Source organism: Cryphonectria parasitica (genome assembly GCF_011745365.1).
Source record: "Cryphonectria parasitica EP155 unplaced genomic scaffold M406scaffold_5, whole genome shotgun sequence".
Classification (NCBI taxonomy): domain Eukaryota; kingdom Fungi; phylum Ascomycota; class Sordariomycetes; order Diaporthales; family Cryphonectriaceae; genus Cryphonectria; species Cryphonectria parasitica.
Window position 1 is genome coordinate 1,823,614 of NW_024468913.1, and position 27,064 is coordinate 1,850,677.

The 27,064-nt window shown below is 54.9% G+C and overlaps 7 protein-coding genes across 7 annotated transcripts; 5 read left to right on the forward strand and 2 right to left on the reverse strand.

Moving 5' to 3' along the window:
* Window positions 1-1,604: 1,604 nt before the first annotated feature.
* Window positions 1,605-2,956, forward strand: M406DRAFT_278107 (uncharacterized protein; the record flags this gene model as incomplete). The annotated part of the gene is made up of 1 exon (XM_040918336.1): window positions 1,605-2,956. A coding segment is annotated over exon 1 (1,002 nt), but the record flags the coding sequence as incomplete, so codon positions are not given.
* Window positions 2,957-4,072: 1,116 nt separating this feature from the next.
* M406DRAFT_258235 (putative U-snRNP-associated cyclophilin) lies at window positions 4,073-5,571 on the reverse strand (the record flags this gene model as incomplete). The annotated part of the gene is made up of 5 exons (XM_040917221.1): window positions 4,073-4,273; window positions 4,398-4,535; window positions 4,670-4,812; window positions 5,307-5,332; window positions 5,534-5,571. 5 exons carry the CDS (start codon window positions 5,569-5,571, stop codon window positions 4,073-4,075), a joined length of 546 nt encoding a protein of 181 aa, XP_040775522.1.
* A 6,031-nt stretch (window positions 5,572-11,602) lies between these two features.
* On the forward strand, window positions 11,603-12,805 carry M406DRAFT_258283 (uncharacterized protein; the record flags this gene model as incomplete). The annotated part of the gene is made up of 1 exon (XM_040917223.1): window positions 11,603-12,805. The coding sequence occupies one exon, from the start codon at window positions 11,603-11,605 to the stop codon at window positions 12,803-12,805; it is 1,203 nt and encodes a 400-aa protein (XP_040775523.1).
* A 748-nt stretch (window positions 12,806-13,553) lies between these two features.
* Window positions 13,554-14,747, reverse strand: M406DRAFT_340141 (uncharacterized protein; the record flags this gene model as incomplete). The annotated part of the gene is made up of 1 exon (XM_040921528.1): window positions 13,554-14,747. The coding sequence occupies one exon, from the start codon at window positions 14,745-14,747 to the stop codon at window positions 13,554-13,556; it is 1,194 nt and encodes a 397-aa protein (XP_040775524.1).
* A 589-nt stretch (window positions 14,748-15,336) lies between these two features.
* Window positions 15,337-20,464, forward strand: M406DRAFT_346602 (uncharacterized protein; the record flags this gene model as incomplete). The annotated part of the gene is made up of 3 exons (XM_040922210.1): window positions 15,337-15,445; window positions 15,521-15,669; window positions 15,722-20,464. The coding sequence occupies 3 exons, from the start codon at window positions 15,337-15,339 to the stop codon at window positions 20,426-20,428; spliced, it is 4,965 nt and encodes a 1,654-aa protein (XP_040775525.1). The 3' UTR covers window positions 20,429-20,464.
* Window positions 20,465-21,009: 545 nt separating this feature from the next.
* M406DRAFT_258963 (PIG-P-domain-containing protein) lies at window positions 21,010-21,747 on the forward strand (the record flags this gene model as incomplete). Its single annotated transcript, XM_040917265.1, has 2 exons — window positions 21,010-21,468; window positions 21,508-21,747. 2 exons carry the CDS (start codon window positions 21,010-21,012, stop codon window positions 21,745-21,747), a joined length of 699 nt encoding a protein of 232 aa, XP_040775526.1.
* A 3,510-nt stretch (window positions 21,748-25,257) lies between these two features.
* Window positions 25,258-26,508, forward strand: M406DRAFT_259855 (uncharacterized protein; the record flags this gene model as incomplete). The annotated part of the gene is made up of 1 exon (XM_040917325.1): window positions 25,258-26,508. One exon carries the CDS (start codon window positions 25,258-25,260, stop codon window positions 26,506-26,508), a length of 1,251 nt encoding a protein of 416 aa, XP_040775527.1.
* Between the last annotated feature and the right edge of the window lie 556 nt (window positions 26,509-27,064).

Below are 27,064 nucleotides of genomic sequence, written 5' to 3' on the forward strand. Positions count from 1 at the left end.
ATACGTACTATGGTGCAGTTCCTATCCTGCCAAGTATCTCTCGACCCCAAAACTCGAGGCAGAGCACCCTCCACTATAGTTGATGGCATTATCGTCTGAAGTATTAAGAAAAAGAAAGAGTTTGGCGCCAAGCTTTGACCAGATCCCTGCCCCGAAACCAGAAACCAATGCAGGTGCGCAGGTGGGAGAAGCCTCTGAAGCACTGGAGCAGCTTTCCCCACAGGAGAAAGGGTCCCACAAGAAACGGCAAGCGTTTAAAAGTTAAGCCCCACGACAGGGGGGGAGGGCAGATCCTGGTCTGACGAGGGGAAAGAGCCGCCCGCCTCTTTTTCGACCTCACCTCGGATTTCGTCCTCCTTGACTTGCTTCCAAGCCACAAGGCTGTCGATCCTCTATCCTCCAGCCTCCAGGGCTGTCTCCAGAGACGTGGTCTGGACTCCCAAACCCCCACCCATTCCCACCAGCATCGATGGATAGCGGATGAGTGGATGGGAAGTCTTCCATCTCCAGACAGACACCGCAAAAACCTCCCTGTCCGTAATTTCTCCCCCCACCGCTACTATGATACACACCAAGCTTCTAGGAACCCCGGTAGGTAGGGAAGAGGCTGTTCACGGTAGGTAACATCCATCTCCCTTCTCATCTGTCTGGGTTCATCCTCAGAAATTCCTACCATGGTCCAATGGACACCCAGGAAACAGTATTGCGTGTTCAAACCGCTCGACCCTGGCGCTACAAGGGACATTGGGAGTTCCCAAGCCTGCTCCCCCGGTTTGTTGCTTCCCTGCATGTGGTGTGGCTTGTCTCGTGGTATCCTTCTCCCACCTGGCCCAGGCGTTTCCAACTAATGTCGACATGGGACGGAAGATGGTGGCCCCCCTTCCCCCTCGTCCTTGCTACCCAACAAGTGTTTTCCTGATCCACCCCACCCATCAATTGTCTAGTCACCTCTCAAATTATTTGAATCGAGGCATGTTGCCCCACTACAAGACACGCGCTCGGCCTTGTCATGATCCTAGACCCATACCTGGACCCTCTCCCATCCTGGATGCTGATCATCCCCGGCCTTCTCTCATTACATCTCAGATGCCCTCAAAACCTATCGTTCACCTGCTAGAGTGTCCACCTTGAACCATTATCTCGGATCCAGCTCGCCGACTTCTCGTCGCACTCCTGATGCTCATGTCCACCTGAGTCTACACATTTCCATGACGAGAGCCGTCCACTGTGGATCGATCTGGCTGCCGACAATCCGTACGACATCAAGCGACCCGTGGGCCGACCTTCACCGTGCATCAAGACCCGCCCCATCTCCTCTTCTCGTACTTGACCTGCAGAGTTCAGCATTTCTTTTTCTAGCTTGCCTTTCCTCACTCCTCCTCCATCCTACGTCCTACAGTACCTCAAAAGACAAACGCACAAAATCTGCCCAAGGCTTTCACCCTCCTTATTCTCCTCCTCCTACGTGACCACCACACAAGCACGTTGTGTTTGGGGCCACTGAGCCACTCTAGGACCCCACCTCCCTTCAGCCCCCTTCGATATCGACATCGACATCCAATCAGTCCCACCAAAGAAGACTTCTTTCTTGTTCCATTTCATTCAAGGGGCAGCTGAGGCTTTCTGTTGACTAGGTCTTCGTCCCAAGTCAAGCCTTCCGACCGCAAGGAAACACCTAGAATTCTGAATACTTCTCAACACTTCGCTGTGCACAATGCTACTGTGATCGAAGAGTTTTCTTCCCTTTTTATTCTTTTCTTTACTTCTTTTATCAGCCGGGCTGATCTTTCCGCGGGACGTTATTCTTGACTTTGTCTTGACGACAAACTTCCAAGTCTCTTGTTTTCTTTTTCGAACCCTCTGAACCAAAACAAAACAAAAAAAAACAATCTCTCAACCCTACTTAACAACACCTTTTACGCTCAGTTCGACTCGCCTCTCAACGACTACAATCATGAAGGGCCGCACCTTTTTACAACAGGCCTTCGCGGTCTTCGCAGCTCTTTCAGATGTGCCTACCGTAACGGCGCACTCTTGGGTGGAGCAGCTACAACGTATCGCTGCCAACGGCACCATGATCGACCCTGTTGGTTACCAGCGTGGTTTCGTTGCTCGCGACAATCCATTGTTCAAGGGCGACATCACAGACGACTTGTGGCAGCTTCCAGCCAATGCCCTGGGCCGCACGACCATCCTCAAGAACGACACCATCTGCAGCCCCCAACAGTCCACCAGCAACTACACGAGCGAGTTTACCCGACTGGTGACCGCACCAGGCGACCTCATCTCGCTGCGTCACGAGGAGAACGGCCACGTGACCCTACCGCTGAACCAGGCCAACAAGCCTCGCAACCGCGGCACCATCTACATCTACGGAACCACCAAGTCGAGGTCTGACGATACCCTCGAGGCGATCCACAAGGTGTGGAATGTGGATGGAACAGGTGGTGATGGAAGGGGTCGCCTGCTGGCGACGCGCAACTTCGATGACGGACAGTGCTACCAGGTCAACGACGGCACCATCTCTACGTCTCGTCAGAAGCAGTTCGACAAGGTCGCGTCGGACCTCGAGGGCGCCGATCTTTGGTGCCAGTCCGACATCCAGCTCCCTTCCAATATCACCGCGGGTGCCAACTACACCCTGTATTGGGTCTGGGACTGGCCCACCCTGAACAAGGCCAACGCCATGGAGGGTGAGGAAGGCGTGAATGTCACACGGCAGGAGATCTACACCTCCTGCATAGACCTGAAGATTGTGGATCCTTGCTCTGACGAGCTTGGCGATACCAAGTCTCCAGCCTGTTCCACGGGCACAAAGTCGAACATTCTCAAGTCTTTCGACAAGAGCCAGTCCTATGGATCAGCAGCCGTCCCACAGGAGCTCACGGGAAACTTTGCTGTCAGCGTTGACGAGACGGACGCTGACAGTGGCTCCAACGATGGCATGTCCGCCCCGCCCAACCTGGCAACTGTTAGCTCTGCTACCGCTACGAGCGCTGGAGCTGCCGCTGGTACGGCCACTGCCTCCACCTTTCAGACAATTACCACTGCCGCTAGTGAGACAAGCACAGCTGGTAGTGCCCAGGTGACCGTGGCTCTGAGCACGGTTACAGTCACACAGGTAAGCCAACTCACCCGCTTGCCCCGAAGAGTATTATCGAATAACAGCTGACACCAAAGCAGGGCGTGACAACAGTCACAGTGACGGCCGGTAGCACGGAGACACCCACCCTGGTCGCTGAGGCCAGCGATGGTGACCTCAGCATTCCGCGCACGCCAGGTGTGGCACCCTCAGTCCAACCCTTTGCGAGACGAAGGCGCTCGCGAATCGAGATCCTCAGCTAAGCGCCCGGACGCTGGCTCTTCTTTCTCTTTTCGTCGAGCTCACGTGAGCTCTTCACGGCTTTTTGTTCACTTTCTTCGTTTTCGTTCCTTCGCCGTCAGGCGTCGGACTTTAGGGGGCCATGTGCCACTGGATTGGGGTGGTCGGGGAAACGGTACGGATTGGGCAGGGGGATTGATTCATGACTGGTTGACGAATTTTCTCTTGGGGTTTAATTGGCATCATGGAACGGGAGCATTGATCGTCCTTTGCATGCAAGGCTGGGCCAAGGTTTTATACCCCCGATATGAAAGAGAGATGGAGATTTCCCAAGAAACTTGAGGAGGATATGGGCGGCGTTCAGGTCTCCAACGGCTGGGCTCTCTCGAGCATGTTCCGCTGGCAAACCCACCCCATATTTAATACAGAGAGTACATAAGATAGGCAACGAAACAATGCGCTGTTTTTTAGGCATCAGAATTTGTGTACCTGTGTGTTCCGTGAACCATGCCCCAGTATTTTTCCTTGTTTATCACTGTTCTCCCCCCCCCCTCTCTTTTGCCCTCTAGCGAACTCGATTTTGTCGTCTCCAGAGCTTAATCCAACCCCAACGTAGCCCTAAGAGTATTATCCGTGACAGCGCGTCTCTGAGAAAACAGATTGCAAATGAGGAAGAGGTAGGATCTCCCTCTATATTTCCAAAGCCCCCATGCACTGCACGGCCTCATGTGCGTCCTGCTCCGCTCCGCTCTACATCTCCCCACACTGGGCGACGATGACATCCAGGTCCGGCACATCCTTGCCCCTCCGGCCTGTCTTGGTCGCCTCCATCTTACGCACAACGTCCATGCCGTCGACCACACGCCCGAAGACGACGTGCTTGTTGTCGAGGAAGGGTGTGGGCACCGTGGTGATGAAGAACTGGGAGCCGTTGGTGTTGGGGCCGGCGTTCTTGTTTAGACGCTCATGGTCAGCCGGGGGTCAGTCGTCAAGATCTCCTCGCCTTTCGAGAAGGCAGAGGGTTTGTGTGTGTGTGTGTGTGTGTGTCGGGGGAGGGGAGGGGGGGGGGACGTACAGCCATTGACAACAACCCCTCCGAGTCATGCTTCCGCGTGAAGTTTTCGTCTGCGAAGCTCTTGGTGCCGTAGATGCATGTGGATCCGGTGCCGTCGCCGTGGAGATAGTCGCCGCCCTGGCACATGAACTTTGGAATCTGTTGTATTTCCCGCCTCACACCGTCCTGTCAGCGTCTTATATTCTTTTCAAGAGCACGTCCACAGGGAAGGAAGAAGTTGAACCAAAAAGAAGAATAAAAGAGAGCCGGAAGGGGGGGGGGTTGAGACTTACGATCCGGTGGAATCTCGATCCCTTGTAGCCCTGTGCTTTACCGTTGACTTTGTACTCGCCGGTGCAGAACTGACGAAAGTTTTCGGCGGTACGTGGCACGACGTCCTTGAAGAGCTCGAATGTTATGCGGCCTAGTGGCTCACCTGTTGGTAGAGGAGAGAGGAAAAGAGACGTCAGCCTGCGTTTATTCCTCGGTATGGCTCAGCTAAGCCTTCCCAGCCCCGGTACATCCTCATAAACCCCGGTCGTGCTTGGTGTTTTGGCTCCCACTCCACTCCTCCAAGCTCTTCCTCTTTCAATAAGATGCACGATCAGGAGGGGGAGGAGGGGAGGTTCTGAGATGAGGGCAGACAAAAGAGGGTTGTGAGCGTGTTACAGGCAGCAGGATTGTCTGCCGCCGACTTGCTTCATGTTCCTCGTGGCTGGGTGCTTAGACTTCCCCCGCGTAGTGGCTTGGACCGATGCTCAAAGTCCTGAGGTAGCAGCATCGTGCCATCTCCGAGTACAAACAAGATCTTCTTCCCCTCTGAGCCCGCACTGCAGGCAGAAAGAAGCGTATTGAAGAGGATAGACGATCCCTCATCATGTGAGATGGGTCCTCCTGGGCAACAAAGCAGGCAGAAGAGCCTCAACTTACCACCAAGCGTCATATCGAAAAATACACTGTCAAAAGAATGATCATCAGCACACTGCCAACTCTCTTCACAACAGCCCTGAGACATTATCTGCCATTCATCAAGCTGCTCTCTTGACCCTGCCCAACATGAATGACAGGGGAGGGGGTTAGGGTCCAGCTCGTCTCTTCTCTGTCCACCCTTCTTGCCCGACACATTCCCCTTCTTATGGGGCTCATTTTGAACTCACAGAGGGTTGCCATTCTCAGGTAGCTGTGTGGGAGGCATGTTTGCTGTCAGAGGCTCGTGTTTTGGCGTGTTGGTGTGGATAGCTATAAGCTGGGCACGAATGGCTGTTGTGTTGTTTTTCTATGCTGAAAATTCAAGTGTCGAAGGGTCTGTTCTGTAGCACTGGAGCTTCCAAGACAACAGGGGTCTGAAGTACTGCCGCCACCTTGGATCAGCACAGGACTGCTAATTAAGCCAAACTTAGAGTGAATTTTCAACATCAATTCACATGAATACTTGGCTTCAAGAGTTTATTCTTCCACAACAAACGTATGCTCTCGCTTCATAAAATAGAAAAATAATCAAGACATTTTTCTTGGCTGTTATATATGAAGAAAACCCATCCCTCCTTCATACAAGGAGAGCCGATTATGATGCATGATCAAGGTATTCTTGACGAGATGCAAGGCTTGGTCGTATTGATGCTCGCGGATGACGCATACCTACTCACAATAATTCGATTGAATACTTATTCGGCATGCAGGAAGACTGAGCTTCATTCAAAGAACCGTGTTGACTAACTGAAGCCACTATCTTCTTAGCTGCTTGAGCCTGCGCAAGGTTCAATATGCGTCTCAAGCTCGCTGCCTGCCCATGAGATCCTCTAGACACAAAGCTCCTCGAGCAACCTCATGTCGTCCTACACCAGTCTCTCAACCGGTGTGACCAGGCCCAGACCCCAAATCATCCAGCATCGAAGGAGGAATATGCACCCGAGGATGACAGGAGGGTATGATCTGCAAGGAACAACTTTTATCTCAGAGATACCCTATGATGAGATAACCAGCACAAGCTTGATAAGAACAACCACACTCCAGCAGAGAGCTTGGGACGATGTGGACCTTGGCCACCGCCGCATGAAGTCGAGTCTCCGCGATCGCCTGGAGTAGAGACCAGCCTCGAACGGGGCTTTGCAGCGTCTCCTACCGGAAGCCGGCGTCAGATGCGAGAGACGACGGGATACAGCAATGAGAAGTGAGGGGCTTGGGTGTAGACGTTGGTCGTGCGCACGATGTTCGAAGACCCAAGCATCCTAGGTTGGATCCCAACCTCTGAGCAGCAACTCAACCTGCCGAGCCGTTCGAGATCGATATCGAACCGCGTAGTCGCCCATGGTTTCTCTCCCGATGACCCAAAGAGCCAGACACTCGTCTCAGCTCACAAGACATGGTCATCGTCCCGGGTGCCTTCGGGCTTGCTTCCCAAAACTTCTCTGCGGGCAACACAAAAGGCTTCTTTTCCAGGAGGCGAAAAGAAGGGGGGAAGAAGAATCCCAGGTGCCAGGGCCAGATTGATCTGCATGTGGACAGACGTCCTATCTCGTGACACCGAGGCATCGTTACGTTAAGAAGAAGAATAGTCATCCCGACACACTTACATAAGTACACAACTACAGAAGAACTGTTTGTGTCTAGCTCATCTAGATCTAGACCTGCAGGATTGCGTACCATCGTACAGTAGCTAAAAAGGCCAGAAATACACCCTCAGGCTTTTTAAGTCAAGACAGCCGTTACAACCTTAGTGGGAAGCTTGTTTTCCCACGGCGGAGGCGATCTGCAAGCGTCTCGTGACTAGGAGGGGGGCAGGGCGGCCACATGGGCTCTCAAAATTTGAAAAAGGCAGGGGCCCAACAAAAAGAGGGAGAAAAAAAAAAAAAAAGGTGGGGGACTGCATCATGCCGTCAATAGAGAGAAATGTCGTCAGCGAGGTCATCTTTCAGCTCATAGACCCCGGGAGTCCAAAAAGATGTCGACGTGCGAGTGTGTGTGTGCGTGTGAAATGCGAGGGTGACAAAGGGCGATAGCGTCAAGGACCGCAGCCCCGGCTACGTGGTCTGCCGAGCGTCTAGGCGGTCTTTATTTTGGCACCATTAGGAACCCCACCCCTTGCCGAACGAGTAATACATCCAAGTGCATCCGTTCTCATGGCTCCCGCCACCACTGCACGACTTTGACAGAATCAGACTCGGGTAAGAGAGGACGAGATGCGGCTCCGCCGGTTACTGCGGCCCAGTCTGTCGGATGCTGCGGCCTGCGACTTGGTATGTATAGTGTGGCGCGGACCACTAGATTCGCGAGCCCTTTTCTCCAAGGCTGATTCTCTCCAGGGAATATGACAAAACAAACTAAAATGGCCTCATGATGGTACCGCGTCGTAGGATTGTCTCATTCTCTCTCTCTCTCTCTCTGTGTGTGTGTGTGTGTGTGTGTATTCTTTGATGCTTTTCGGCGGCTTTTTTCAAAAGGTCCTCAACGTAAGGCAAGTACCAACCCACGAATCGGTAGTGCGCCATTTTGGGGAAGGGAAACTCGAGGCGGCGCCCTGCTGCAGGATCCCGTCGCAGTTGTGGAAATATCTGTGCGTCAAGATGACATGTGCAACTGTCACTGCGCCCAGGTGGTGACGAATATTTGATGAATGACCCAAGGAAAAAGGACGCTACCAAGGTCGGACGATGTTCCTGGTTAAGACCATACGCTACCGTTTACTATAGATGAATCCCTCCATGCTGCTGCTGCTATGAGTGTACTATGTAAATGAACGTACTGTCGTATGGTCGTAACGTCTATCTGGAAGCGTACAGTTTGGATGCACATATCAAGGGTGGATGATGGGATATAGTATCTGTCATGCACTCTGCAGCGTTCCTCCCGAGGCTGATGAGGTTCTGGGCTTAAGTCTTGTTCAACCACGTACGACATGGAGAAAGAAAGTCTGGGTGGCAGATAGATGAAAGCGCATGAACGGCCCCCAAAACAAGCCTGCATATGGGTAGCACCAGGGCTGGTCGCGAAACCAACAGTCAGGCAGTTCAGCCCCTTTTCAGCTACACCAGAACCAGGAATCACAAAAGGCAAGCGATAGTAACCAAAGCATTTTGCGTTTTCCTTTTGTCTGTTAGGATAATCTCCGAGATCTGTACTCCGAAAGGTCGAATATAGACAATGTTGGTATATATTATCAATCATGGTTACGTAGTAATAGGCGCTTAGCGAAACGGATTGTTGTGATGACTGCTTTTTAGACATACTATGGTAGTATTATTTCCCTTGTCGTAAGGGTCCATGCGCACGAAGGTATGCCTGTCTAGCCTGTCTGCAAGAGGATGGTGCGTGGCAACGGGTGGTAGTCTATCCGGCCGGGCGGTAGGTATGACCGTCGTTGGAGCAACTGAGGAGAAAGGTATGCACAATTTGTCACCCCACCCCATGCTTACTACAGAAACGGCAGCGTTGAGGAATTTGGGAACAGTGAGAACGGTGAGAGTAAGGAGCGAGAGATAGAGAGTTGAGATGACTTACAGCATGATCGAGCGAGGCAACATCCATTTCTGTGTGGAGAGCGGTGTCAATGACGCAGTGTATTATTCCCCTGGGAGGGAAGGGAAAAACGTCTGCCCACCGTCCCTAATGAGGATCTGCTGGTACAGAGTATCGGGGCCACAAGAGGGGTGGCGAAGCAGCTTCACAATAACAGATGCAGAGACCCGGGCCGAGCTTACTCGTTGATTTGAGACCGCATCTCTGGGCGCCCTTTATCCCCAGAGTTTGAGAATCGTCCGGGGTGTCGAGGCTGAGAGGGGACCCACTCGAGATCTTGTCAACAGCCTGAGACAATGGAACTGGACTGTGCGAGAAAAGACAAGAATCCACCCACCTCGTAGGGCCACATTGCATCGTATCCTGTACGTCCTACGTAGCACCATTGCCGATGAACGAGTAAGTAAGGGCTAGTGCCGGAGATAGCATGCAGGGAGAGAGAAAGAAAGCGAGAGAAGCGTGTGCTGAGAGTGGTGCAGAGAGGGAGAGAAGGAGGAAGAAGAAAGGAAGACAAAAAGACACACGACGTCGACAATGCTCGGGTCACGATCCTTTGGGACTCGACTTCCTCACGAGCCACCAAAGAAAACACAATTACCACTGGCCAAATACTGTGCTGCCGAGACACCGCTGGTGATCAACGAGCACTGGCGTAAATCAGTCCTGGAAATGGTGATAGTGATCACTTAATCAAGTCGGCAGTACTTGTCTATTTTCTACTTAGTGACCATGGTTCTCCGGCGGGGGAGGGTACTTTGTCCCATTGTTAGATGCTGTGCTGCAGGCGAACTCCACAGCGAGTCCCCACCCCTGCCTCCATTCTCCTCAAACTTTCCAGAGGGCGGCGCCAGCCCTCCATCAGCCCTCTCTCTGTCTACTCTCTATATGTTTTTCTCGTCCTTCTTTGTTTCCTCTCCCCTGAATCCAGCCAGCACTAGTGAAAGAGATGTTGTGAACTTGAGACCTGTGTACCCCCGTCGACCCATGCGGGAACAGGGCATCGAGGTCTCACCTTTCAACTCTCGATGTTGCGGGCGGGAGACCCTTGAAGGGGTGGCCCTTGAATACAGAAAGACAGAGAGATGGATCAGGGGGGTCCCCTGTGTGCCCGCCTGTAGCCTCTAGGACTATGCACTTTGGCACTCTAGCCACCGTCAGCCGTGCTTGGGAGAAGGCCATCGGAAACAGGCAGGTGTGAAGGGAAAAAAATTCAAAAGTTAAGACGACGAAGCCAGGTCACACAGATTGTCTTTGCTCATGGGATGCATTATGCGGTTCATGCCGAGTTATCCACAGCTGCTCCACAGATTGCCCCCCTGACCCAACAATCATTCAGCCTTTTTTGAGATATGACAAGAGAAGACTATGTTCCGAGAAAGATGCATCCGTCGAGTAGTGCAAATGCAACAATTTTTCTCTTCTTCTCTTTTCCTTCTCCCTCCCCCGTGGGGTTTGTTTTCGGGGGAGTAAGTAGCGTATGTAGGCTGTGCTGTACTGAGAGAGGTTAGGCCTGGGCTCGGCGCTGGGCGCTATGTTTGAGCGATTCAACCCACTGTCTCCGACAGGCCACAGCCTGGAATTACCCTACGACGCCCACCAACCTCTACCCGCCCACCAGCCGACAAGCCTGGAACCAACCACCCCTCCCCCCCCCCCAAACCCAATCTGCTCCCGTCTCTACCGCTTGCGGCATAGCCTCTCCTCTCATTTTACGCCAATACGCCTACCACCCGGCTTGCCCACTTATCTTGGCCCCCTCTGTCCTCCCCGGTCCCATACGCCCACACACCAACTCCTCCCCCCCCCAAAGTAGAATGGCCCCCCCTCCCATCTGCTTGGAACCCGCCTGCATTCCCTCCCCTTCAATGCCCTGCCCTGCCTTGCCTTGGCATTGAAAGTCTGCCCGTCGTCCTGCCTTTCTCCACTCCACACCATAAGCCTCTCTCTCTCTCTCTCTTCCTTACATTCTCTCTTACTCCTTCTCTCTTCTCACTTTCCATTCACCTACTCATCCAACGTTACCGCCAACCATAATCCTCATAAGGCGGTAAAAAATCTCCCCCCCCCCTCTCTCTCTCTCACTCTTGTCGGGACTGCCGTAGATCATTTTGATTACGAGTTCTCGGGCACGGACCCAGCGCAGGTCTCAATGGTCCCAGTCGATTGACATTGTTCTGGCTGTTACCGTGCGACTAGCAGCCGCGGCATTTGTCGCAGAACAATAGCGGAGGTGCCGGCCCTCTTTAACGTCCACACGCCCACCTTTGGCCCTGGATTATCGTCTCGATAATTGTTCTTCTCACAGACCGGGCCAGTCGTCTTCACCATGGTGCTCGATAGCCCCGATTTGGCCGGCATGGCCAATTTCGCCGTCCGCGCCTTGCAACATCAAGTCAGGCAGACCACGTCGAGTGTCATCTCGAGCGCCATAGCAAGCCCGACGACAACCCCTCTGGCTTCGTCCTCGTCCCTGCTGCCGTCGTCCACCTCCATCCCGCCACCGGCATCAACCAGTGACGGGTCTGGAAATGGCAATAATAACAATAACAACAATAATAATACCTCTGGCTCCTCGCCGCTGCTTTTCTTCGTGGCTCTGGGCTTCGGCGTCGTGTTTACGAATCTTTGGTGAGCATTTTGCGTTGCGCGACCGGGGATGGGCACCATTCAGGTGCTCAGTATGGCGTGCCAATGGTCTACTGGTCCTAATCATGCGAAATAACAGGATTATTGTCGGCGTCAAGTACTGCTTCCGCTACAATGCTCGGAACCGCAATATGCGCATGACCGGGGAGGATGGTGAACCCATCAACCTCGAGAATATGCCGCAGCACCCGCGCCGCCGTCGTCGGGAAAAGAAATTGATGACCATAGACGAGGTCAACGAGAAGTTTCCGATGATGAAGTACAAGAGCTGGGTGGCAAGCCGTGCGCAGGAAGGATTGCCGACGCAGGGTGGCATATCGCACCCACCAAGCCGCGCAGCCAGTCTGGCGGACGCAGACGGTATCATCCCCGTGACCAAGGAGCGCGAATCAACCGAGGACAGACCCGCGACAAGCGGTGCCTCGATAACGACATCGCCCACCCGCGAGGAGCCAACACCCGAGCATGCCGAGAAGCCTGCAACCGCTGCCAATGGCGATGGAGAGCGGCAGAGTGCAGACGCCGCGGCGGCCGCGACGGCGGGCACCTCACTGGCACGAACCGACACCCCTGGCACCGACGACGAACATGAGGAGGATGATGACCAAATACACGACGCACTCCCACCAGAGGCTCTGGAGTCGTCGGGAGACACCTGTGCTATCTGCATTGACACGCTTGAGGACGACGACGATGTTCGCGGTCTGACTTGTGGCCATGCATTCCATGCTGGGTGTCTCGACCCGTGGCTGATCAGCAGACGGGCGTGCTGCCCGCTCTGCAAGGCTGACTACTACACCCCGAAGCCTCGACCAGCCCCCGCAGAGGGCGGACCTCATCCCGAGATGGGACCAACCGTGTCAATCAACCAAGATCCGAGGACCAACAGGATGAACATGCCTTCAAGGCCAGGTGTTGCGTGGGCCCTACCCGGCCGCCGCGGTCGCGTCGGCTTCCCTTCGTGGAACAGAAGACGGGATGCACCTCCCACACAGTCACCTACGGAGCCGCGTACCTCAAATTCACGACGGCCCCAGCAGTCCGGCTTCATGTCGCGGGCAGTGACAGGAGCACGGGGTCAGTCGCGGTCATCTGGGCAGAACGCATCAGAAACGACAGAAAATCAATCCGGCGGTTTCATGTCCAACATCCGGATGCCCAGGTTCAACCTACCTGGTAGATCGACACAGTCGAATCCCAGCAATACGGCTGCTGAGGTGACGCCCTCAGACCTGGAGGCCGGCACACGTACCGACGCTGCTAGATGACAGCCGCCAATCAGCTAGATCAATAACTACTATATTTCATCCTCATCATCACCACCTTATCATTACCTCTCTCTCTCTCTCTCTCTCTCTGTGCTGATCACAGCGAACCAACGTTCGCCATGTATATCATCAGTGCACCTCGACCAGCAGCTCAGACAGCTGACTCTCAAAGTCCCCCCCCCCCCCCCCCCGGGGCGGCGGCGGAACATCGAACGACTGGGTAATATTGCGAGCAGACGTTAGTCTGAACATCATATTATTATATATGACACGCCCCGAAACATTCTGACGACCTGTACCGAAGATGGGCTGAGGATATGAGTTGGAGATGCACACGGCAGAGAATTTCTTTGGGATCTATGTGCGAGGGACCCGACCGACCGTGCTCCCTTCTAGGTTTATTGGATAGGGTGCCGTCAACTGCGTCTGCAAATGTGGAATTGCATAGCAAGAATCTGGGGTGCCTCGGGATGGGAAATGGGTTTGGCAAAGCGCATGTTTTATCTTATACACACCACGGGAGTTCGCATTGGGCAATGGGGTGGTTACCACGTGAAATCGATTTGAAATGTTGCAAACATGATGCGAAATGAACTCCTCTTTTTTTGTTCTTTTGCTCCCTGCTTCACATGATTTGTATGACTTAGTGACGGTCCCTGAATGCCAAAGACGGGAACAAGTCTAATTACAACCGCCCTACCTACTTAGCAGCAAGGAAGGAAAAAGATGGGAAAGGGGGGCAAGCGGTTCATAGAAAATTCCCCTTGGAGAACCTCCCACCAAAATCCGACGCCCTGTTCAGCAGCTGTTTCCGCTGAGACGCCGTGATCTTCATCCCTAACCCCATGTCCTTTTCTCGATCAAAGGCCCTCTTGCTGGGATCATCGTCCTCCTCCTCCTCTCGTCCTCCCTTCTTGGCACCGCCAGCGGCGCTCTCACCCGCCCTGCCGGCCTTCCGCGCCGCCTGGTGCTCCTCGTACAGACTCTTCCCCCTCGTCTGCTCCGTAAACGCCCGGATCTTTTCGTCCCGCCCTAGTCCGCTCGCGTGACTCACTGCAGCAGCTGCAGCAGCAGCAGCAGCACCGCGACCCCTGCCAGCAGGTTGTTCAGCGGCATCCGCACCGCGTCCCAGCACGGCATCCGCCAGCCGCCGCGCCTTCTCCTCGGGCGTCTCGGTCCAGATGCTGCTGATGGCTCCGCCGCCTTCCTTTGGGCGCGAGGTCGCGCTTGCGCCCGAGGCAAACTTGCGGGACCGGATCTTGGTCGGGTCAGCTTCGCGGTAGCCGGACGAGGTGGGTGGGGCGAGCATCCAGTCGTCGCGTTTCGGGGCGGTGTCGGCGGCGGCTGGGAAGGGGGAGGAGGGGCCGACGGTGGTGTTGTGGGGACCTTGGCGAGCGGCGGCGGAGGGGAGGGAGGGGCCGTAGTCGTCGTCGTCGTCGTCATCGTCATCGTCGCTGTCAGAGGCGGGAGAAGGGGATGCGTTGTCGGTAGGGCGCTCGGACAGGGCAGCTGGTGGCGGGGCCGGGCCGAGGACACGCTTGGACGCTGTTGGCGGTGAGGGCCTAGACGGCGCTGGTACTGGGCCTGTGTCGTCACCGTCGGAATCGCTGTCGAGGCCGATCTCGTCCGTGTTCGCGACAGGAGGCATCGTTGGGCCTATCGCTATCGGTGGCGGCCTCGAGGGCCTGGTTTCTGGCGGCGTTGCCACTGCCGTCGGCATGGTTGGCCCTATGACTGCTGCTGGCGCTGCTGCTGGCGCTGCTGCTGGTGCTACTGATTTTGGTGCTGGTGCTGCGCTCGGCCCATAATCATCATCTGAGTCGCTGTTGCCGCCGTCCTGGTCTGGTCGCGCCGTCTTGGACGGCGGTGAGTCTGGGCTGTCCTCGTCATCGCGCTTGCGCTTCGCGAGGTGTGGTGGGAGTTGAGGGCCAATTGAGGACATATTGTTTCACTGCGGAAGATCTTGTCGAAATGTATTTTTTTCAGCCAAATTCGTGGGTCTTCGAGCAGGTTGAAGAGGAAACTGGGAGTGTTGGTTGAGTAGAGTAGAAGAGCAGACTCGTGTTTCGGTGTATGTTCTTGGAGGGAAAAAGAGATTCAGATGTCATCCCAGCGCAAAGGAGCTGCTACAGAACTGTTGTACTATGGTATCGAGCTCTATCTTATCGTCGGAGGATCCTCGGTTGGCCCTGTGAACCCCTGTAGGTGAGCCCTGTAGGTGAGCCGCTAGCCGGCAGCTCCCAGCAGGTTGGCAAGGCTGGGGAGCCCCCAACGCGAATTATGTCGAGCAACCAGGCAGACGAGGAGGACTACCTTCCTGCTCACAGTTTCAGTGTCAACTCAAGTCCTACCCGGTTTTTTCCCTTTTGGTTGCTGCGACACTGAGGATTCGTCCTTCTCTTTATGTAATATTTGAGCTGAGAAGCGAATTGGAGCCTTTGGGTCCCATCCTCTTTGTTCACTGAAGACTGAAGCTCTTATCTTAACTGTCGACCGTCATCGGAAGCCATGCCCACCCCGGAGCCATCTCGATGAGCGCACCAGCAGAGGAAAGGGAGGAGGATGCGAAGGGGGAGGATGTTTCTGAGGAGGAAATGGCCAATATGACAGACCTGCCGCCAGTCCAGGACGATGATCAGGGTGACGACGACGGCCATGACATATCCAAATTGTTAGAAGAGGAGAGACGGCAGTCGTCTGACCTCGACGCGCAAGACACAGGCGTCGTCAACAGGTACAAGGACCTTGCGCAGGAGGAACCAGATGCTATCTCGGACCAAGGCTCTGCAGACGCACTGCCTAGGAGAGCTGCGAGTCCCGTGGATTCGACGCTGTCCATCCCAGACGATACCCCCTCTGTTCAAGTATGTTGGCTCTCTTCTGGAAGACGCGGGAGCACTGGTCTGACCTTCGAAGGGCTCTGTTCTCTCCTCCCCAGGGAGTAGTGTCCTTCCTTCGTTAGCTTCGAGACCTCGCCTGGGCAGTCCAACGCCTTCATTCCGACCCTTCGACCGGCGCTTCTCTTCGCGCATCGCCTCGCCGAGTACCCTTTCCCCCAGATCAGCTTCCCCAGCATTCCTATCTAGCCACAGCCGACATGCCTCCCTCGTAAGCCAGCTAGTATTAGACCATGGCGAGACCGAGACGCCCTCGCCGCCCTGGGAGGTTGTGCGGTGGACCAAATTGAGGAAGTTGAACGGACAGGCATTCTCAGAGGTTGGGAGGCGGAATTTTGGATCGCCCACGTGCGTCGCGGTCTCGGCGCATGTAGTTCTGGGAACGTCCAAGGGCATCATCCTGGTCTTTGACTACAATCAAAACCTGAAAATGATCATTGGGCCCGGTACGAAGGCTGTCGAGTGCGGTGCGATTACGTCGATCGCGATATCGGCAGACCACACGACCATTGGTGGTGGCCATGCCGATGGGAGCATCTTCACGTGGGACACCTCGCGACCGGCGAGGCCCTTCCTGCAGGTCCCGCCACTGGATGACGCACAGATGCAGAACCGCACCATGGACGGCCACTGCCCTGGCTTTGCTATCACCCACCTTGGCTTCCTGGGGACAAGGCACACGGCGCTCGTTTCGGCGGACGACAGGGGCATGGCCTTCTCGCACCTTGCCACGAGAGGCACAGGCTCCTTTGGCAGGACGGTCAAGACCACGAGGATATTGGGACGGTACCCGGACGCCAAACCACCGGCATCCGGCAAACCCCTGAAGCCCAGCACGGTCCTGGCCTTTGCGCCTCTGCCGCTGGGCAATATCGAGCGGGCGACGGATACGATGGGCTTGACCGCAATGCTCACCCCGTACCTCTTGGTCATCGTCTCGACGACGCCTATTGCGCAGACGCAGCACAAGTCAGCGAGGCCAAAGGAGGTGGCTGCTCACAGCGCCATGACTGGTTGTCTGGCCTGGTTCCCAGCCGTTAGGTTGAAAGTGCCAGATCCTGCGAGCGGTGGCCAGATCGCCAGGGCGAAGCTTGCCTACTGCTGGTCCAACGTCCTGACCGTTCTGGATGTTGAGGAGATCCCTTCCGAGGACAAGGACAAGCCGCCTAACCTCAGGTTCAAGGCTAGAAGTAGGTGGAAATGCGAAGAGGCCCTCGTCGCAATCCAGTGGCTGAGTCGTAACGTGCTGGCCGTCCTCACCATCAGCCAGAGGCTCATCATCCTGGAGGATCGGAGTATGAGGATGACGGAGGCTTTTGACCTCATCGGCCGACACATCTACCACGTTGATTTGTTCTCGAAGCAGCTGCACACACTGGTCGAGCAGCTGGATGAAGAGGACACGTCCATGCACGGTGTGGTCGCAGACGCCTTCTACATGAGCTTCAAGACTTACAAGAACAGGATATTCTTATTAGGCTTCAATGACGTCTCGATAGGGTCGCTCTCCAATTGGGCAGACCGACTGATCGCGCTGATGGAGAATGGCGACTACATTGGTGCAATACAGCTGGCCACCACCTATTACACGGGAGACGCAAACAAGCTCACGGTCGGGCTGCCGGAAGATGGCGAGGTGCGGCACACCATGGTCAGGGACAAGCTCCTGGAGATCATGAGCGCATCTTTGAAATACGCCTTTGGCCAGAGACAAAAGGATCCTGTAACTGCAGACGAAAGTCATCTTCAGGACCTCGCCGAAACTTGCTTCACAGCATGCCAGAGCCTCGAGGATATGGACTTCCTCTTTGATGAGATGTACGAGTGGTACGAGGAAGCCGATGTGCAAGGAATTTTCCTCGAGACCATGGAACCGTACATTCTTGACCGAAAGATTCAAGCCGTTCCACCCACAGTCGTGAAGGCCATGGTCACTCACTATGTGACCAAGGGCCTGGAGAGCCGGCTCGAGGAGATGATCTGCCATATGAATACCATGACCTTGGACCTGGATCAAGTCACCAACCTCTGCAAGCAGAACGGCCTTTATGATGCCCTGATTTACGTTTGGAACCAAGCATTGAACGACTACATTACGCCACTCATCGACTTACTGGCCCTCCTTATACCGCTGACGCGAGAAGCTGACGAAGAAGCCTCGGCTAATATCCTGAACGACGAGCATTCTGGTGTCAACGCCTTGAAGATCTTTCCCTATCTCTCTTACGCTCTGACGGGTCGAATCTACCCTACCGGCGAAACGCTCCAATATGACCTGTCAATGAGGTCAAAGGCCGAGCTGTACTGGTTTCTCTTCTCAGGAAAGAGCATCACTTGGCCGAAGGGGAGCACAAAGCGCTTCCTGACACGACCCAACCAAAAAGATGAGCCATCATTCCCATATCTGAGGATGATTCTGAAGCTAGATGCGCCCAGCTTTCTGAGCACTCTTAATGAGGCCTTTGAAGACTCCTTCCTGAACGACTCGCCTGAAAAGCAAGTCAATGGGGGTGCGAGAGGAGAGCTACCGGAAGAGCAGATCTTTGGGTTGACAGTGGACCGGCAGTACATTGTCTCTATTTTGATCGAGCTCATGAACCCGACCGACTTTGCGCCCGAAGACACAATCTACTTGGACATGTTCATCGCACGAAACCTGCCCAAGTATCCGCAGTACCTGTTGCTGCCTGGCTCGACACTGACCAAGGTGTTGACTGGCCTTTGTAATTTCCCAGGGGCGGATCTGGCGGACGATGCCCAGTTGAGCGCCGAATATCTACTTTCTGTGTATCATCCTCCAGATCTCCCGACTCTGATGCCGTTATTCAAACAGGCCGGGTTTTACCGGATTCTGAAGAGGCAGTACAGGCTTGACAAGCAGTACGGCAAGCTTGTGCAGGCTTATTTCGAGGACCCGGACGACAAAGACGGCATTTTCGATTGCATTGCAGAGATTCTACGGCAACAGACAGTGCTTACAAAACGGCAGATCCAGGACGTACACCAGGTCATCCGAGACAATTCAGCTGAGCTTGTCGAGCTTGATCCGCAGAGGGCCGCCAGAGTGGTCGAAGACTATGCCTCGGAGCTGCATGGCCACATACTGCAATCCACGAGCAAGGAGCCGGAATTGCAATTTGACTACCTCAAAGCCTTCCTGGAGCCCGCAGCTGACAGGGTAGAAGGCCTCAAAGCTTCGCTAGACAGAGATCTCATTGAGTACTATGTGCAACTGATGTGCAGATTCGAACCATCTCATGTCTCGGATTATATTGGCTTGGTACAGGCCACAAACCTGCGCCTGGAAAAGCTACTGCCGACCATGGAGGAGACGGGCGTCATAGATGCCGCAGTGGTGCTGATGGCCCGCGAGGGGCAGGTCAAGGAGGCTATGGACCGACTTGTGAAGCACCTCGATACCCTGTCGTCGGCCCTGCAAGGTCTCCTCGTCGGTGGGGAGAGCCACGATGAAGCTGTCGACCCAGAGTTGCAGTCCGCAACTGAAGATCTACTGAGAGGCCTTCAAAAGTACACCCACGTTGGCATCTGGCTCTGTCAGGGGCAGACCAGGACTGCGAGGAAAACGAACGGAGTGCAGAGGAGGCAGAAGTCGCAACCCAGTGATGACCTCTCGTTCGACGAAACATTGTGGCTGAGCCTGATCGATGCGACGGTGCAGATCACACGTCGCCTATCAGCTGCAATCCACAAACTGGGCGGCCAGACCGCCATGGCTGCCGAGAACAGCAGGCAGGTCAACGGCAACACACCACATCAGCCGACCATTGATACCGAGAAGCTAGTCACTCTGTTACGGACGCTTGTTCAGCATACCTTTACTGCTCTGCTGACGGCAACTTCCACATCACAAACCTCTCCAGCGAGTGGGCCTCTACGCGTGACCGTTCCAGGATCGACAGGGGGCGACAACCTGGCTTTCCTACGCATTCTCCGGGCTTTTCTCACCAAGGCTGCAGCTTCGTCGCCTAACCTTGCCGACCTGCGAGCGGTTCTGCAGTCCATTTTCGCGGCTTATGCATACGAAGAGTCAATACTACGCCTGTCGAACCGTCTTCTCGAGCGCAGCCTCTTTGTGAGTGTTAAGCAGGCGACCGAGCTCCGCCAACGGGGGTGGAGGCCCAGGGGCTCAACATGCGAGGCGTGTGGGGCCAGAGTTTGGGGCCCAGGGGCAATCTCCAGCGGCATAATTGACGCATGGGAAGAGAAGACGGCCGCGAAGGACCAGAGAAGGAAGGAAAGACTGGAGATGATGGGGAAGAAGACGATGGAGCGTGGCAACGGCAAGGGCAGAGAAAAGGTCGACCGCGAAGGGATGATTTATGAGCATGTCGGCGAGGCCAGCGGCAGCGGAGGTCGAGGCAAGGGGAAAAGCTCAGCGGCGCCTATGACGCCCGAGTCTTTTGAAGCCAGGCCAAGCGCCGTGGAACGTGATGAGGCATCCGCTGACGAGCAGCATGACGAAGAGTCCACCAGAGAGCAGGCCCAAGATGATGACTCTGCAGCAGCACTGCAGAAGACGAGCGGGCTGGGCGCTGCGGACCAGAACCCTCATGTCCCTCAGCCAATCGTGCTACTGGCCTGTAGGCATATATACCACCAGAGCTGTCTGGAGGCGCTGCAGGTGAGGGATGAGCTGACGGGCGCGGGAAAGCAGGTTGATGAATATGGTCGGGAGAGGGAATATAGATGCCCTATAGATGGGTAATAGTGGTTTGTAGCCAAATTAGTACTTGTACATGTGACTCTAGATATGACTTTATTGTTCTTCCTTCTTCCTCTTCTTTTTCTTTGCTCCTTGTTTCTCTCTTATTCTTGCTTGTTCAGTTGATTGTCTTCACGTTAAGTCGTATTCACGTAATATATAGAGCAGGGGGCCAGTGTACGTAGGAAGGTGCACAGGGGCTGCAGTGGTGTGATTACGACCCTATATACTATAGTGCCCTAGGTACCTGCCGCGGCCGGTAGCGCGAACAAGCCCAACGTCAGTCACGTCTCCCAACCGCGTCAGACGACTTGGCGCATCAACTGTTCCGATTGAACAACCTCCTCAATCTTCTTCTTCACAATGCGCCACAGAAGCGGTCCACCTCGACCATGTCGCTGAGCTCTGAAGAGGAAGAAGGGGACCAGTTCCTCTCTGATGGGCAACACAGCCTCGAAGATGAAGATCCCAACGATCTCTCAAGCGACTTTGAAGATGAAGTTGATGAGCCCTTCAACAATACCACCAACACCACGAACCGCTCCCACTCGCAGCCTGCGCCTGCCCCTTCAACCCAGGCGCAGATGCTCTCCTTCGGGCCCCCCTACTACGGCCGCCCGCCGACGCCCTTGCCTCCCTCACCCAGCCTGACCTCGCTGCTCCGACCCTCGCGGCCGACGACCCCAGACGCGAGCGACGACGAGGGCCTCAACAGCGCCGAGCCCGTACCCCGCGCGAGCCCAAAGGTGCCGACCTACGAATACTACGGCTTCGTGCTCTACCTGTTCTCGTCGTGCTGCTTCCTCATGTACCTGCTCTGGTCCTACCTGCCGTCCCCCTTCCTGCACGCGCTGGGCGTGCACTACTACCCAGACCGGTGGTGGAGCCTCGCGGTCCCTTCGTTCCTCGTCGTGCTGCTGGCGTACATCTATGTCGCGCTGGCGCTGTACAACACAGAGTACCTGACGCTGCCGCTGCACAGCCTCGAGACGATTGTGGACGAGGCGGGCAAGATTGCGGTGGTCGACGGGCGGGGCCGGATCGTGCACAGCGAAGAGAGGAGGCGGAATCTGGAGAGGGAGCGGGAGCGAGAGGATGCGAGGGGGGCGAGGGGGGTTGGTGGTGGTGGCGGTGGTGGTGGTCGTCATCACCTGCGCAAGGGGAGCGGAAACGGGTTTGCCTTGCGGGAGAGGGAAGTGGACTGGAGAGGGTGTTGGAATGAAGGGACTGATGCGGTGATGGATGTGCCGTTGGCGGGGGTCTGTGAGATTCTCTATCGGCGTGGTAGTATGGATGGGGATGGCAGTATAAAGGATGCTTGAAGTACATAATGACACCATCACTTGTTTTTATCACCGTGTCTTGAGAGTTCTGCAGGCAGTGAGCGAGGGGGTAGTGTCTTCCTCAGCAGCAGGTTGAAGCCAGCTATGGCGTCTGAACTGCACACCTCGTACCCATCCGTAGGTGCTGTCGAGGAAAGGAAGAGACAATTGACATGCTAGACAGCCTCTATTCCCATTCCACTTGATTTGCGAGTGTTGTATATCTTCAAATACTCCAGGCAACTTCTACTGAGCCTGTTGTGGAAAAATAGAATCTGTCTACTTCCTATACGCTATTGTCTGACAGAGAGCCTGAAGGTTGCGTCGACCAGATACGTAAAACAGATGCCTTGTATCGTATATGTATTTGATGATTTCAGAGGCCACATAAATATCTCGTGCAGAAAATGGTATGATATATCTCACGGCCGAGCTCAGGAAGATCTACCGCAGCTACTCTGAGACGGTGTTCCATATCTTCTTGGGCGTGCGCGTTGGGCAGGGTAAAGTGTCGGGTCGTACTGGTCAAATTTCTGTGCGACCTACGCTCCTTTGTATTGTGGCATAGAAACAGGTCTCTGTTCTCGTAGCTCCAAAAGAGTTCGCGGCTCGTTCCCAATAGGTGCTTACTCATTGTCTGCAATGGTGACTTGCTTTGGTCAGGAATAGTCTTGAACATGAGCATGCCGGGGAAGAGAGCCTCAAGTCAGCATGCTATCTCCTCCCCCCCCCCTCCCCTCATGCCAACCTTCAGATTCCATACGACGTTCCTCGCGCTTAAGAGGGCATTTCCTCATCCGGAAGATGTGCATGTTCGGGGTGGTAGGGATGAGATGCGGAACTGAGGCTATTCCTACAACGAAGCCAAAGCAGCCTAATGCTTCAAGATGGCATGCACGTGTGTTCTTGAAATAGCAGTGTAATGGCGGCTGCCCCCTCGCACCCATCTCTTGCGACTTAGTTTGTGTATGTGTCTTGAAGGACCACACCCTCCGGACTGCAGCAGGCAAAAGTCAGCGCTAAGATCTGACCCAGGATGAGTGAGAGGAGAGGTGCATGTGGTAGGGCTGCATTGGCAATTGGCCTGTAAATTTGGCCCATCTTACCACACGCACCCCCCCCCCCTCCCCTTCTCACTTGGCCTTTTCGTTCTAGAAAACACAAGTAAACAAGAGGGCTAGCATAGTATATAGGATTGCTATGTAGTCAGCATTTGAGGCAGTCAGGGCACGGATCAGCAGCGATGCGTCTGAAAGATCCCAAGCAATGCCAAGATCCGGTAAAAAGAAGAAAATAATAAAGTTGGCGGGTTGCATGAAGTGACAGCGCTGATCGCAATGAACCGTGCAGACCATGTGTGTAAATAAGAGAGAAGGAGGCACAGCCAAGCCCAGCCACCCACCCACCAGGTCCTGGCGCCCCAAGACCAATTTAGTAGAGTGGATTCGTTGTGTAAGAGAGGCAGAGAGAGTTTGCTCAACCCTCCCTTGTCGTTTTACATGGCTGCCTCGGCAGCCAGTAGACTGTGATGACCACGTAGCATGCACACACCTAGCTAAGCCTGTGTGAGTTGGGCTCGGCGGCTCGGTGTGGTGTCTTGGGAGGGGTGTAGAATCCACTGGATTGATGGGTGGCCCGGTAATCTGCTGCTGCGGGTTCTTGGGTGAAAACCTGCATAAGAGAATCGCGATGCGTGTGCCCCCAAGCCGGCGGCCCCTCGTCATGTCGCCTCCTACGACGGCACGTCTTGTACACTTACTTTTGCCTAGAGAGACCATATTTATCGAAGATAATCTCGATATTTTGTCAATACATACATGGTAGATAGATCAATCATGGCCAAGAAGACTCTGTCAAAAAAGACTAGTCTGCGAGGTCGACGTGCCGAGGCATCCGAGAATAAGACCACGAAGAACCCAAACCCACCTCTTCTTTTCATGCTGCTGCTGCTGCTGCTGCTACCCGATATGCTGGGAAATGTCTTGGTGGTAAATAACAGAAATAAACTTGCCTAGGTCGAGCTCGTAAGATGCTGTGCTGTGCTGGGTCACCGCAGAGTATATGCACAAGTGAGACATGCAGGACGACAATGTGGTGTGCAGGTTCGAGATTCAAGGCTGCGTTCGCGAGGTCGTATTGGAAGGTGACCTAACCCAGCACTCGCAACGCCTAGCCACACTAACACCAAGGTACTGAAGGTGTCTTCCCGCCACTACGACAACCTTGTTTAGCCTGAAGAACTGGGCCAACCCCACTGTCAACCCTCCCCCCGTATTACGACGACATCGAGCAGGGGCCTACTACCAGCCTACTGTACCAACCTCGCGTCCTGTTTGCTGCATCCATGACCGTTTTGTTTTAAGCATTCTTGCTCTCTCAACTTTTCTCAGCCTCTCTCTTTCTCAGTCTTTCGATCCGACCTGACTTTCTCTTCTTTTCCGCCCGAACAGATCTCATATAGTCTTTATTTGACGGTTTTCTCAATTGTTGCCATTCTTCAAAATCTCATCCCACCTCTCATCTGCTTGGTCGTTGTTTCACACGGAACACCTCCTCAATTTGTCTGCTGATTATCATAGGCTCCCTCCTATAAAGACAGTATTATAACCGCCAACTCTCTCTCCCTCTCTCTCGAGCTCTCTTTCACAGGGCCCTCCGCTCACGAAACATCGAAAAAAAATAATTTTTTTGGCTCTCAAGTCACCGCCGTTGGTTACTGGCGCGCTGATTTCCCCCAAGCCGGCGCTTTCTCAGCCCTTCCCTAGATTCTCGAGTCCCGGCGCCCTCACCTGGGTTGTTCTGGGGTGCCATTTCGACCGACCAACCATGCCGTCCATTGAGACCGCCATATAGTTGCACCGAACATTTACTCCCTCAACAAGTCGCAGCTCATACAGCCCAACACGCCTTGGACTGATTGCGTACAGAGCGATTGGAAGAACAGTCTGCTCAGTAAGCATGCCTCGACCACGAGTCGCCGTTCCCGTCCTCTCGTCTCCGCTTCCGGTACCTGTGGCGCCGAGACTAGATCCTCGGCAGGACAATAGCGATCCCTCCTCTGGTTCTGGTTTCGGGGACAGTGGTAGCGGGAACAGCAACAGCAATAGCAACACCAACGACAGCAGAAGTAGCGACAGCAGTGATGGCGTCAGTACGACAGCTATAGTACGTTTTGGCCTTCCCTTCTCCCATCGCATTGAGTCGTGACCCCAGTAGGTCTTGCACACAGTATACTGACCACTCCCCCGTCCGTCCTTGCAGATCATCCTTGCCGTGGTAGTGTCCATCATCGCATTAGTCTGCGCCTTTCTCTTCCTCCGTATCGTCCGATCTCGCAATGCTGAGCCGAGATATCTCCCCAAGCCTCTGAGGAAGCTGTGGTTGAAATGGAATGTTGGCCCCCGCCGCTCCAAGACACAATATGCCCGAACCGGCAATGGGGAAGATGACCGCTTCAACCCCCGGGTGCGCATGCGCGAGGCCCAGGACAACATGGAAGATGCCCTGCACATGGCGGTAGCACAGCAGGAAGCAGCAGCCCGCCGGGCCAGCCAGCAAGGCGCCACAGCTCAAGACGGCGTCAATCGGAACACCTCGGTCCGGTCCGTCATGACCCTCCCTGCCTACCGCCCCAAGGCCACGGACACGGAACAGGTGCTGGGCCGGGAGGGCGAGCGTGATGGCATCGACACCGTCGTCGAGCTGCCGACCGCCGAGGAGGAAGAGGCCATGCGTGAGGAGGAGATGGATGCCTTGTACCAGATCCGACTGGCCAGGCGCCGCCAGCTCGCAGAGCGCGAGGAGAGACGGCAGGAGCGGAGAGAGGCAAGAGAGCGGCACGATCATCGTGCTCTGGCCGACATCAGATCACGAGCGAGGGAGGCGGCCGACCAGGCCGTGCGAGAGGTCGATGAGCTCCGGGGACAGCACGACGCCATCAAGCACAACCGGCAGCGCGCTGTCAGCAGCGTCTCCTACGCGGATGTCGGCCTGGTCCGGGCAGATGGCACAAGGCTGCGCGCAAACAGCAATGAAAGCGAGCGCATGGGCTTGCTGAGTGACGCCGCGAGCATCGCCCTTAGCACGGGCGACGCTCAGAGTTCACTGCAGCACAGAAGGCACCCCAGCTCGCAGAGCGTCATAAGCGTCGACACATTCAGAAGCAATAACGGAGGCGGCTCGAGGTCGGCGTCTCCAGGCCAGGGCACGGCGCGGAGCCGCGCCAGCTCGAGAGGCCAGCTGAGCGAGGGCTACAGCATGGCCACCCTGCCACGAACGGGCTCTGCCATGTCGCAACGAGCCGGGTCCAGCCCCGAACTGATTGACGCGGCCGAAGCAGATATAGGCGAGACCGAGATGCCGCTGCATTCGCCTCCCGGGTACGACGACGTTTCCCTCGAAGAGCTGCCCCCGCCCGAGGTTTCCTACCAATCAGGGAACTCGGGACGAGACAGCCCCTATAACGAGCCGCCGCCCGACTATCCCGGCCAAGCAGCGGAACGTGCACGCCGTGAGCAGGACAGTCCGACGCGAGCGCGACAGAATCGTTTGTCAGCGCACATGGCTGACCTCGCTGCCCAACAACAGCACCAGTTGGCTGCTGCCGAGGCGCACGGAGCTTCAACACACACGAGGCAAAGCTCGAGAGGGGTCGGCGGCATCCCACAGCTTCCGAGCCTGAGGCTCTCTAATCTCCCGCAGATCGTCATCGAGCCCTCAAGCGCTCGACCAATAGACGAGCACGAGGACGAGAGGCCATGATCGTTACCAAGGGAAGGCCTTGCAAAGGTGTAGAGATGGCAATGATGGGAAGCCAGACCCAACAATGGCAGTGTTGTACAGAACCGCGGGCAGACATGATCCCATGACGGACGAGTAAACGACCAGTCTCGAAGAAACAAAAGGATAAGCCAGGAGGAGGAAGCTTTCCCAGCATTTCTCCATCCGGTTTCTTTTTTCTTTTTCTTCCTTTTTTCTCATTTCCTACCGAAAGAATCCGAAGGCGGAGGCGTCAATCCTTTTTAGCGGACAATTGCAAAGATACCAAATCTTCAGGTCATACGTACATATATATATATATACACAGGGGAGTCAGTCATAACCTAGTCGGCAATGAATATTACAAACGTCTGTATTCTTGGGGAGTTTGGAGAAAAAAGGAAGGGGGGGGGGGGACCGTAGGCTCAGCATCTTGCATTTAAACATAATTGTAAATTACGATGTAATCTGCATCAAAATGTTGCTACCTCTTTTGAATTTCTATTCGTGGTGAAGTTGTTTTGAATTCTGAAAAATAATCTTCCTGATAACATTGATC